This window comes from Balaenoptera ricei, chromosome 13, assembly GCF_028023285.1.
Source record: "Balaenoptera ricei isolate mBalRic1 chromosome 13, mBalRic1.hap2, whole genome shotgun sequence".
Taxonomy (NCBI): domain Eukaryota; kingdom Metazoa; phylum Chordata; class Mammalia; order Artiodactyla; family Balaenopteridae; genus Balaenoptera; species Balaenoptera ricei.
The window spans coordinates 48,829,290-48,841,967 of NC_082651.1; the positions used below are offsets into that span (position 1 = coordinate 48,829,290).

The 12,678-nt window shown below is 35.3% G+C and overlaps 1 protein-coding gene across 9 annotated transcripts in view; it reads left to right on the forward strand.

The window, feature by feature from the left end:
- WDPCP (WD repeat containing planar cell polarity effector) overlaps positions 1–12,678 on the forward strand; it is a 418,665-nt gene that overhangs the window by 83,662 nt on the left and 322,325 nt on the right. For all 9 annotated transcript variants that reach the window (XR_009506547.1, XM_059943231.1, XM_059943237.1 and 6 more), the window contains exon 2: positions 10,887–10,971. Coding sequence is in view for 8 of the 9 variants with exons in the window: in XM_059943231.1 (XP_059799214.1) it covers positions 10,911–10,971 (61 nt within the window). In the remaining variant the exon portion in view is untranslated. The remainder of the gene's footprint in view (positions 1–10,886; positions 10,972–12,678) is intronic.

Genomic DNA, 12,678 nt, shown 5'->3' on the forward strand with positions numbered 1-12,678 from the left:
AAGAGTATGAAGGAAGATCCAATCACAATATAAAAAGATTCACCACAAAACTCTTATAAACTGTGAGCATTTAGGGCTTGTTTACATTTTATTAAGAACTTGTCATAGAGAGCGAGGGCCTGACAACTTAGTGAGAGCCGCTACCAAATAAGGGAAGTCAAAATAGAAATAAAGCTTCTCTGATATAGTAACTTAAAAAGAAGATGTTAATTTATTTAGCACTCATCCATAAAGCATTACTATTTCATGTTGGAGCTTATTTTTATATTATCTATGAAGTTTGCTAAGCAAATAGTGTGAATATTCTTTAGTGCCTAAGAAATACCAATTATATAATCATGTTTTAGGTACATCAGTTTACTTATGAGCTACTGATATACTAATTAAAAATAATCCTTAAATAGTCATTCAAGTAACTTCCCTCAAGGGCTTTCTTAAGAAAAATAAATTAAAGTAAATTTGGCCAGAAAATAGTTTCCATCTATGTATATCTTTCGCCATGGATTAATTATACAAGCCTAAATTGACACCTGTCTCAGGTGCTTAAGCAGAAGCTTAACTAAAAGGCTCTATTTAGCACAGCATTAGCCAAAGGGAGGTAAAGTAGAATGAGCACCACACAGATATCATGGACAGGAATTCTAGTCCTGTTCTAGCAAGCGGACTGAGCTTGTGCAAATTACTTTACCACCCTACACCTCAGTTTCCATATCTGTAAATTAAGAGGTTTAGAGTTCATCAGAGTTGATGGAGGACAGGGGTGTGTAAATGGACTCCTTGGAAAAACTGCTATTCCCTGCTCATAAAAATACTTTTATGTACACAAACACACACACAATTTAGTATGCAATTTCAGGGAGTTACTGTGAGAATTAAATGAAATAGTGAATATAAAGTGCATTTAGTAGGTATTTTAAATCACCATTTAGTTCCCCACATTGGGAGGGTTCTCTAGCTTCTCAGTTTTCATAAAAGCCACAGAAAATGTTTTTCAAGTCTCTTTTGGGAAAAAAAAAGATTTTAAAGTATATAGCTATCAAGTTGCATGAGATAATATTCCACTTTTTATAAGAAGCCATCTCTTTCATCAGTTACTAGGATTTGTTTTTTAGAGGAGCGGGTGGCAATCTGTCATCAAAGTGTTGACAAGTGAAATCTGACAAGGTTAAGGTGATATAGCTGCGGGCCACTTCAGGATTTTTCACTGTCTTTCCTGTTTGAAGAGAAAGGATCTCTTTTTTCATTCTTGCTCACTTTGCAATAGTGTTTGATTTATATGCTTTTTTAAACAGTAACTCTAAACTGACAAATTATTTCAGCAGTTAACATTGGTTTAGATAAGAGCATTTCAGTGTTCTCTTGTCTTTAACTCATCTTTGTAAGAATTATTCTTGAAATTCAGTGTATTTTCTCTTCAAAGTTGCATTTCTTTCTATATATTCAAATGTAGCATAAAACTATATTTATGGAATTACAATCTAGAATTACTTATCATGATCACATTTCTCACATTTCTGTTTTCCCTGTCTCTGTATTGTTGTAGTTGAGATACATCCTTAAAAGAAGAATAAGTCCATATTTTTGCAGATCAGAAAGTGGGTACATATGTTGGAGGTGGTGGTGAGCAAAGATTATTTTATGGTTGTTGTTATTATTTACTTATGCAAGCATACATTTTCCCCTAAAATGCCTGATATAAGCCATTGTGATTATTTTGCAAATCGTGGAAAAAATGCACTTCAACTAGATACCGGTCTCTTTGGAATAATGGAAAATTATGTGCAGCAAAATATTTGAAATGAGCATCAGCAAACAAGATGTTTGTATTAACAGGAACCTAGAAAATGGCTATGCAAAGGTCAACACTGATCTTTAAATATTAGTGAAATTTAATTTGTTGCATGTAATGAGTAGAAAGAAGAGGAGGAAGCAGGCCACAATGAGGAAGCCATTGATGAACTGTCCAAATGTCAAAACTGCTTGCAGTACAGAAAATGTTAAATTGACATGATCTGTTTGCCTAAGTGAATTAAACAGTTTGAACAATGCTCTAGAGAAATATTTTCCAAATTTAAGTATAACAGGAGATTTATAAAGATTTTTGCCATAATTTATTTTGGGAAAATGAGGAGACTCCTACTATTCTTTCTAGGCGTAGAATTTCTTCTAACCTCTTTAAGAAAGTATGATGCACAGTTTCTCTTGAAACAGGAATCTATTGCCATTTGCGTCATCTAGAAATAACATCACCTGACCAATTGTTAGCAGCTATGAAGAATCACCCTGGCCATGACACTCTGCACAGCACTAGCTGAATTGAGTTCACAGAGTTTTCTGTGGTGTTATGCCCAGTTTTAAAAAAATGTGAATTCTGTGTTCTCTTATTTTCTTCATGTATAAAGTTGATGAAAAAATTTTAAAAGAATTAAATATGTCTAATGTATGTAACCAAGGTTTAATATTAACGCACAGAGAATGGGACAGAGAACTCAATAGAAAGATGGGCAAAAGCTAGGAACAGGTAATTTATAGAAGAAACAAGATTGTTAAAAAAAATACATGAAATGATGTTTGATCCCTTTAATGAATGGAAAAATGAAACTTAAAACTACAAGAATCCATTTTTCACCTACCAGATTGGCAAAAATTTAAAACTTTGTTAATGTTCCATGTTACTGAGGACATAGGGAAAAGGGTAGTCATGTTATTGGTGGACATGTAAATTGGTACTGTCATCTTGGTGGCCTGTTTGGCAGTACCTATTAAAATGTAAGGTGTGCATGTATATTTTCATAGTATTATTATTTGTAAGATGAAAAGAAGAAACAATTGTGTTCATTAAGGGAATGGTTAAGTAAATTATGATCAGTATACAATGGAACATCTGGTAGCTATTAAAAACAATGAGGTAAATCTTTATATGCTAACAAGGGTATCCATGCTGTCGTATTCAGTGAAAAAAAAAGCAAATTGTTGAGTAAAATCCTGTCTTTACTAAAACACAAAACAAGTCAATGTGGGTGTGGACATACTGTAAGTACCTCAAGAAGTTCTGGAAGGCCACCTGCCATGTTGTGTAGTGGCTCCCTTCAGAGCGGGGAGGGCCTCTGGGAAGGGAACACATTTGTTTTAACATCAAATACTTCAGTATTGTTTGTATTTTTTTAAACAATAAGCATGTATTACTTTTGCATTTTGCTCCTACCATTTCACTGCTTAGTGTTATTTGTTAAATCTAAAGTTTTGTAAGTTGAAGTGTTTATTACCTTTTAGCATTTATTGACTAATTACAGTGGGTGCTCATTATCAGATAAATATGTTCTGAATATTTACGTTTAATATTTAGGTTGTAAAGGTGTTCTAGACTTCTGAAGTGATCTAGATCTTTATATGCTATGAGATAACATGATATAGCATAGAAAAGATCTAGATATATTTAAAATAATTTAATAACATTTGAAGATAAATGTCACTAAGGAAGCTAGGACATTTATTTGATAACTATTGTTTGAGTAAAATTTAAGGATAACATTTTCAGTGTTATAGGCAATTAGTTATGTAATTAATGCCCACTAATAATTTTCAGCGCTTTTCATCTTCAGAACATTATACAGCATTAATTAATCCTTACAGCAGTCTTAGAAATGTAGGTCAATATCATTATCCCTGTTTTTGTTAGTGGGGAAATTGAGGCAGAGAGGTTGAATGATTCGGGGTAAGTTTGTTACAGCCTGGTTAGAATTAAGGCATTTGGGTTCAGAGCCCAGCATTTAGAGCAATAGAATCACACCTTCTTTAGAAGACTTAATCTTTGTGTCCTTGATAAAACTCTATTTCTCATTAAACCATGATGAGATCATCTCTATATTAAAATTCAGAAACAACAAGTTTGATCACTATATAACCACTTAAAAACACACACCATTTTCTCCTCCATGCCTTTTCTGGCACTATATTGGCTTAATCTGTCTTTTCCATTGTCTCCTTGTTGGAGAATTACCGAAATATCTATCCTTGACTTTATTTTTCTTCTGGGATCTTTTTCAGTAGCTTTAGCTTTACTTTCTATTTAGAAAATTCCAAAATAGTTTTTATATAGTTCAGACCCCCTTTCTATATTTCTAGCTATCAGCTAGACATTTCTACTCATATCAACCCTTATAACTTGAACTCCCACTGTGTCTGAAATTCAGTTTATTGACAACAAAACTTGCTCCTCTTCTAGACTGACCTGTTTCTATGTATGTTTCAATCCAAGTCCTGCCCTTGAAACTAGGATAAACCAGGTGGGAACAGGTCTGGGTAAGGGGTTCCTGGGAACCAGGTGTGGCCAGAACAGTGGTATTTGAGTCCTTTGCCAGGGTGAAGAAGCTGAATCACAGTCTAAGGAAGATGAAGAGCCAGATTACAAACTGAAAGACAAGACTAAAGTATAACAGGAGACCGAGTGGCCAGGTCAGTGGCTAGGAAAATTGAGGTTGTTGGTTGAGTAGTTGAGTCAGTCGTTGTGAACAGAATGCGCTGGTACTCTTTTACTGGCACATGATGATGGAGGCATGTCGGCTCAGTAGAGCCATGTTCAAGGCAAGGGTCATGTCTGTACAGATCCCTATCTCATGGTGGTCACTCCGGATTCTTCCTTCTTCTTCATTTCCACAATTCATCAGTTCCCATATGCCTTTGATACTTTATTCAAATGAATCTGATTCTTTTTTTACATTACAACTTCCACCATCCCAATTTAAGTCCTTGTTGCTAAATATTGGTGTTGCCTGTTACTTTATTACCTTTCTAACAGATCACTTGTATAAAAAAATCCCTCCAATATTCCCATGCACAAAGTTAATCTTCCAACAACAATTGTGATCTGTTGATTACCGTTTCTAAAATACCTTACCAGATCAGAAACTATTCATAATTTCTCAGTAGCCACCTAACAAGATATAAAGTCCTAATTCCTAAGTTTGGCATTTAAAGACTTACTTAGTATGGCCCTGATTTATCTCTTCTATTTGTGCACCAAACCAATTGCTTAACTACCTCTTAAATATGCCTTGCATCTTTCTGTCTAACTTATGTTTTTGTATATTGTTCCCTCCTTTTTCTCTCTCTCCCTTTATCAAAATCAGAATTCTTCAATGTCCTCTACTTTATAAGAAAATTTCTTTATTATCAAACTAGAACATCTACTGAACACCCACAGCCCTTTGCTTATGTTGCTAAATTTGCACTTATCACAGACTTCATATTGTTTTTGTGATTATTTTATCTGCTATACTAGATTTTAGCTATTTGATAGTAGAGACCCTGATTTATAAATCCTGTATCTGTGACTCAGTAAAATGTCAAACACCTAAGGTGCTCAAAGTATTTGTGATATTTAATTAATAATTAGATATCATAGGACTCTGAGGTACAAATGACCCCAGTGTACCTACTAATCTAGTCTTTTTCTAGAATATTTTCAATCTAAGCTTGAGGTCTCTTTGAGACTCCTCTGCCCTTTTACACAAACTTTATCATTGCATGATTGTTTGATTTAGTGTTGAATATTTCAAAAATCTTTATTTCTGATAATGTGACATTGATTAAATATGTTCATGCATATCTTAACAGGTAATTAATGTAATTTTATGTAGTTAGCATTAAACAAGGGATTGTGGGGGAATACACTGTGTTTTAGGTAATTTTGAAATTACCTAATGATGACTAGAACACCTAATACAACTAGTGGTTTATTTTAAATTTGTGCTATTTAGTTGTCTTTAATTTTGTACATTTTAAATTGGTAAATAGATAGATAATCCTCAGAAAGTCTGTTGATAATAAATAGCAAGTATATGTTCTAACTTTATGCCCAAGAAATATTTCCTTAGGCTCTTTGAGGTATTTTGCTAATACACATTTCATTTTAAATGTCTCATTGGCACCATGGTATCATTCATCTTTATTAAACTACAGCAGTGTCTTCTTCTCTTAGTTAATTTTTCTATCCCGTCACGTTTTACATTAGGGTTTTATTTGCCCTCAGGCTTCCTCTCCTTTCCAAAGCAGTCAAAATAGCTGACTTCAGAAACCAGGGAAGACAAATATTCTGAAGATTTATTTAGTGGCACGTAATCTTTACCTCTAAAAGTTTTTATTTTCCAAAATAATGTTATCAAAAGTATAAAAAAGTCACAGCATCTTAGTGCAATGGTTTCTATTTTCCGTGATACTTTCTTAAAATTTACCTATATGGTAAATTAATTATGGTAAACAATTAATCTTAAGGCAAATAAATATTTATTATAATGTAATCTGTTTTGGAAGGAAGATTTTAAAGCTTTTGAGGATGTAACTAGAAAGTGAGAAAGGCTAAGATCCTCTCATTTCTCTGTCCTCAAAATTTGGGCTATCATAGATTCTCCCCCCTACACGAGAACAATTAAGATTTAGATCAAGCTCAGTTTAAATCGTGCTCCTTATTCTCTCATGGAGACTGGGCATTTGGATTTAGAATGGCCTTCTGACACATCTGAGACTGTCATCAACTGCCTTATAAAATTAAACAGAAAATTGAAAAAGGTAAAAAGGTATTTTAAAATAAATGAAAATTAAATTAAGGGTAATTTTTTGTTTAGGTTTTCCCTTCTGCTGTTCTTTTCATTTGGCTAATTCTTTTTCCTATTGAATATTAAAGTTTGCTGTATTTTTTATTCATGCATTTTTTATTCATTTTTGCCCTATGTAACTAGTTTTGGTCTAGTTCTAAGTCATGTGTATTGGGTTTTATCCCCAGAGAAATGCACAAGGGCACTGAGTGGGGCATGTTTCTCCACTTTGGTAGGCACTATTTCACTACCTTTTTAATCCCTGCCCACGCCCCCTCCCAAAATGCAGAATCCAGAATTCTACTGAAATTCTTTTCTTTCCTCCTTCAAAACAACTATTTATGCATTAATACAATATTTGAATAATACGAGCTCAGTCTTGACTGCTTCCTTCGGGCAGATTTTTCAAACAAGGAAATTACAGCATTCTTTTTAACTGGTGGCATTCTTGAGTAAGATGCAAGGCCTTCAAAGGTCTGTGTCTTTCAAAAACCTGCACAGTGTAAAAGATGGCAAGACATTTTGAGGACTAAAAAGTTTATTGATTTGGTCCCCTCCCACCATGTCCATCTAGTAATTACAGATTTTTACAAATGTTAAAAAATTTACTCCATTAATTCTTTTTAACTTTATATCGTCTTATTAGCAGATACTTGAAGTTCAGAGGAAAAGAAGGATGATTAACCCACATTTGACTATCTTTTGCCTGCCTGCTAATTGCATGACCCTGCAAAGCCTCCTCCTTAATCACACATATTTTGGGGAGCCTGCAGGAGTTGTCACATGTGTTCATAAATAAGTCGAATCATTTACTAATGGACACTGGCCATTTCCTTCTCACTTGCCTCACTTGCTAGACCTGCTCCATCAACTCGTTATTGCTGCCGCCGTGTCTACTTTTGCTGGGTGTGGATCCCACTTTGTCTGGATACCACCACTCTGAGTACATTAATGCGAAGGGCTACCAGTCCTGCTTACGTTCTACTGGGCACCAACCCCAATGGCTACTTCACGACCCTTAAACCAAATATTCCAGGGACTGCAGGAGTCCTTTATAGAGCAGAATGTTTCTCTTCTTTTCCTCCTGTTATTTTTTTATTTAGTGGGAAACTAGAGCAGCATTGTTTATATACATCAGGGCATTTTTAGAACTAGCACGTGCATTTTTCTCAGTCCCCCCCCCCCCACTGCCCCGCCAATGAAACTACAAATGAGTCCTGTTTTCAAGTCCAGATCATAGACTCTACACTGTACTCTTCTCAGAATTTCCCCTTATGTCCAAGTGCAAAGGGTCAAGGGCTTTGTACTTGACATTTAACACTCTCCACAGATGTCAGTTTGCTTATTCTCCTCCAAACTCCATAATTTCTGAGTAGCTTGGGATTTTCAAACTTAGTAAAGATACACAGTAGACCTATTGGTTTTCAACTTAAAAGCTTCTCTGCCTCTTATAAATAATAGCCAGCATAGATTAAAAAGAAGCTATGATCCACTCTCCATTTCTGTTATCAGGGGAATGTTTTGACAAATTCTTTATTATTAATTGACTTAAACTGAAAAATAACATTTCAAGTGCAGTTTCCTTTTGATATGTAAGTAAAAATGTGGCCTTCTGGCTTTGGCTATAAAATTTTTTCTCTAATTTGCATGATGAAACCTTATTATGTAGCTACTAACAGGTAAACTTCAGCCTTGCCTTTGTCCGAATTGTCATAAGTTCTAATTATTGGTATCTGAATCAACACTAAATTGAAGAATGTGAGTTTTTATTTTCTAATACTGTCTAGAAGTTGTGACTTTTAATGCTCAGTGTCAGAATAAGTAGGCACCTGTTTTATCACATCCTTTCTTCTCTATTCCTAGTGAAGTATTAATGCATTTGCGTGTCCTAAATCCGTACTTCCTCTGGCGTAGAAATTTCTCCACGTACAGATATTTTTCCTTCATAAAACCACTATTGTAAATACTTAGTCATTCATTCATTTCTCTCTATACAAGGTGAGATCATATTTAATACTTCTTTTGTTTTTTCATATAAATTTGCGTAGTGCTAGACATTTGAGTAATAGCAGTAGCAAAAACAGCAGCAATAATAAGGTAATTGAATAAAGGTACCCTCAAAATAGTCTTGAGGTAAGTACTTTATTATACCCATTTTATGGCTGGGGGAACTTAGAAAAGTTAAGTAATTTGTGCAAAGTGAGTAAGCTGAGAGGTTAGAATAAGAAGCCAGGCAGTTAGAGTCTAGAATCCACACATTAAGCTTAATAAATACAAAATTTATTTAATTTATTAACTGATTCTTTAAACAAACATTACAGAGCTCACCCATCCAAATGACTAGGCCGCCGTTTACATGTTGTAATACAGTAAGTATTTTAATTTAAAAAAAAGTACAACTATAAAGTAATAATTCTGAATAAGTCTCATGAAACTAACTGAAAGCAATTCCAAAGAACACAGCTTTGGAAATATTTTGAGTAATGGTAGCCTCACTAGAGTCACTCGCAAGTGACAACTCTGAAAGATAATACTCAGTTGAATTGAAAAATACAACTTAGTTTAATATCCCTTTTTCTCTACTGCCTACTAGTAAGGAATTGCATCCTTCGTAGTAATGAGCTCACAAGCTCTTCTACCCCATTTCTATATACAGTGACAGCCAGCTTCTGATTAGAGGAGGGCACATATGGAGGTCAAAGAGTCCTTTGTTTCATCTCTAACCTTTTAAGGCACTTTAGTACAAGGAAGAGAGTGAATTCAGATCAGTCCAAAATTTACTATTTATTATAGCCTGTTTTTTGCTACCCTTTTCAACTTCATTTTTCTATCATTTTCCACCAGGCATCTTGATCTACCACTGACCTTTTACTCAAACTGCTGTGTACACCCTCCCTACACCTCTGTATACCCCAAATCAGTAAGTGTGCTGTGGTTGCCAGCACAGACTCTGAAACCAGAGATTTCAGATTTGTTCAGATTCAAAGCCTGCCTCCACTACCTGCTGGTTATATGTCTTTTCTATACCTTGGTTTCCTCACTATAGGAGTAATGGTACTACTTCAAAGAGTAGCTATAAGGATTGAGTTAATACATATAAAATTTTAGAAGAATGCGTGTCACAGTGTAGGTGCATAGTAAGTATTATCTGTTGTTATCATCATCATTTTTATCATCATCATTTAACTGGTGAAGTCTTAATGCTTCTTTGAGGTCCTGCTGACATTTTACAACTTGTCTGTAGCTTTCTCAGAGCCCTGCTATTCCAAGCAGGGTTGAGCCCTTCTTTTATGCTGTGAAATTGTTCACTCTGCCATTTCAATAATTAGTACACTGTGTCTCATTAGTTGAACATGCATCTGATTCTTGATGATTATAAGTGCATTGAGGTCAAATGTAAAGGTGAAGGAAGGACCAACAAAATTTGTATTATGTCTAAAATTATTTTGGATTATCACCCATATGAATAGTATGGGAAGATATTTTTAGTCACTCCGAATGTTAAAGAAGCTGAGCGCTTCTTCCTCCATATGAAAGATGTCTTAAAATATTTTTCAAGCGTTTTTTGTTATTCAGAAGTTTGTTGGAAATAATAAAAGAAAGTGTTAATAATATCCATCACTAGCCCCTGCTGTTAAAGCTGGGAGAAAATATAAGATGTACATTATTGCTCTCTCTTTTTTTTAACGCAGGTAGAGTAGACTCTCTGGATCTATCACGACATGCAGATTAACAAACTAATCTGAATGCTAATGTGGTTTCACACAGTTTACTTCTAAGTAAATATGTTTCCTATAATAATAACTATATATCATTTACCTTTAAAATTCCACTTTAATTAGCCTGTTAGTATGTGGGAGATTGTGAATATTTGCTCTGTATATTAAAGATAGACTACAAAATGTGTTTGTACTTACTAACTACATAACAGATGTTTCTTTTCCTTAAAAATATTTTTTAAAAATGCTTAAATGCTAAATAATTCTAAATATACCCAGAGCCTTAAAAATCAAACGTATATTATTGGAAACCCAAATATATATATTCTTCTTACTACATTTCTCAATGTGATGACATACTAAATCTAGGAAAAGAAGTGCTTTTTTTCCTTTTTCTAGAGTTCATTTCTGGGTAGATAACTAAGGATACATTAAAGTGTGTTTATTCTAATGAACTGTATCTCAAATATCAGTAGCGGCAAGTGATTCTTTTTATTATTTCTAAGGGATCTTGGTTTTATTGGCAATAGAAGATAATTAATTGGCACCTCTTCTTAATTATCTTTTTAAACAGGACAGAGATTCCTTCTGCCATCAGATGTCTTTCTGCTTGACTGAACTGCACCTGTGGTCTTTGAAGAATACCTTACACATTGGGGGTAAATAAGCTCTGGATTAATTTCAATATTTTTCAAATATAAGTTACAACAATATAAATAAGTACTAGCAAAGGTTAGAGCCTAGATTCTCCAGCTGGAATTGCATTATTTTCTTTATACTTAATGAAAAATTGGCTAGTGTATAGTAATTTCTTTTAGTTAACTCTGCTTATTTTTTTTCAACTTGAGTTACATTTTCTGCTTTGAACATTAATTTTATTGGCCTAATATCTGTTTCCTCTTAAGATACACAAATGTTCCATTTTTTCCTAGGTTTGTTCATTATAACTGATTTATATTCATAAATATTTGCAGGCTTGCTAATGGTAAATGCATTTCTATTTGATATTAAAGTAATATTTCAAACATACAGCTAAGAGGTACAATTCTATTCATTTTTTTTTTTTTAATATATTTATTTATTTATTTTTGGCTGTGTTGGGTCTTCGTTTCTGTGCGAGGGCTTTCTCTAGTTGCGGCGAGTGGGGGCCACTCTTCATCGTGGTGCGTGGACCTCTCACTATCGCGGCCTCTCTTGTTGCAGAGCACAGGCTCCAGACACGCAGGCTGAGTAGTTGTGGCTCACGGGCCCAGTTCCTCCGTGGCATGTGGAATCTTCCCAGACCAGGGCTCGAACCCGTGTCCCCTGCATTGACAGGCAGATTCTCAACCACTGCGCCACCAGGGAAGCCCTATTCATGTTTTCTGAATATCACGTTTTTGGGAGAAGAGAGTAATATAAATGTGTTTTTTTTTTTTTTTTTTTTTTTTTTTTAAATTTTATTTATTTATTTATTTATTCATGGCTGTGTTGGGTCTTCGTTTCTGTGCGAGGGCTTTCTCTAGTTGCGGCAAGCGGGGGCCACTCTTCATCGCGGTGCGTGGGCCGATCACTATCGCGGCCTCTCTTGTTGCGGAGCACAGGCTCCAGACGCGCAGGCTCAGCAATTGTGGCTCACGGGCCCAGCCGCTCCGCGGCATGTGGGATCCTCCCAGACCAGGGCTCGAACCCGTGTCCCCTGCATTGGCAGGCAGATTCTCAACCACTGCGCCACCAGGGAAGCCCTATAAATGTGTTTTAACAATGTTTATTAGTATTTCAGGATAAAGTATGTATCATTAGGAAACATCTTTTAAAAGAATCGTTTCCTTTCTGAGTATTTAAAGCAACTCTTGTATTTAGGAGGACAGATTTATTTACATGTCTTTAGCATCATTACTAAGAAAATGGTTTACCTTGCAAAGCATTATTTCTTTATATCAAATATATAATTACAGATGATGTCATTATAATTTCATTAAGTTTAGCTTGCTTAAAATGCATAAGGATAGAATTTGAAGTTAAACAGGGTGGACTTAACACCCATTTGCTTCCTTCCCTGATTCTTCTAAAATGAGAGTTAATGAATTACTATTAAAAAGGTATAGAGCACTGGAGCCTGCAGGCTTTTTGGTCGGGATAATGGCAGACTTCAGGAGGGCTCATGCCAAGGAGTACTTCCCAGAACTTCTGCTGACAGTGTCCTCGTCCCCGCAGTGAGCCACAGCTGTGCCCCGCCTCTGCAGGAGACCCTCCAAAACTAGCAGCCGTGTGGCTGACAGGGTCTTGGTGCTCTGGCCTGGTGTCAGGCCTGAGCCTCTGAGGTAGGAGAGCCGAGTTCAGGACATTGGACCACCAGAGACCTCCCGGCCCCATGTAATATCAGT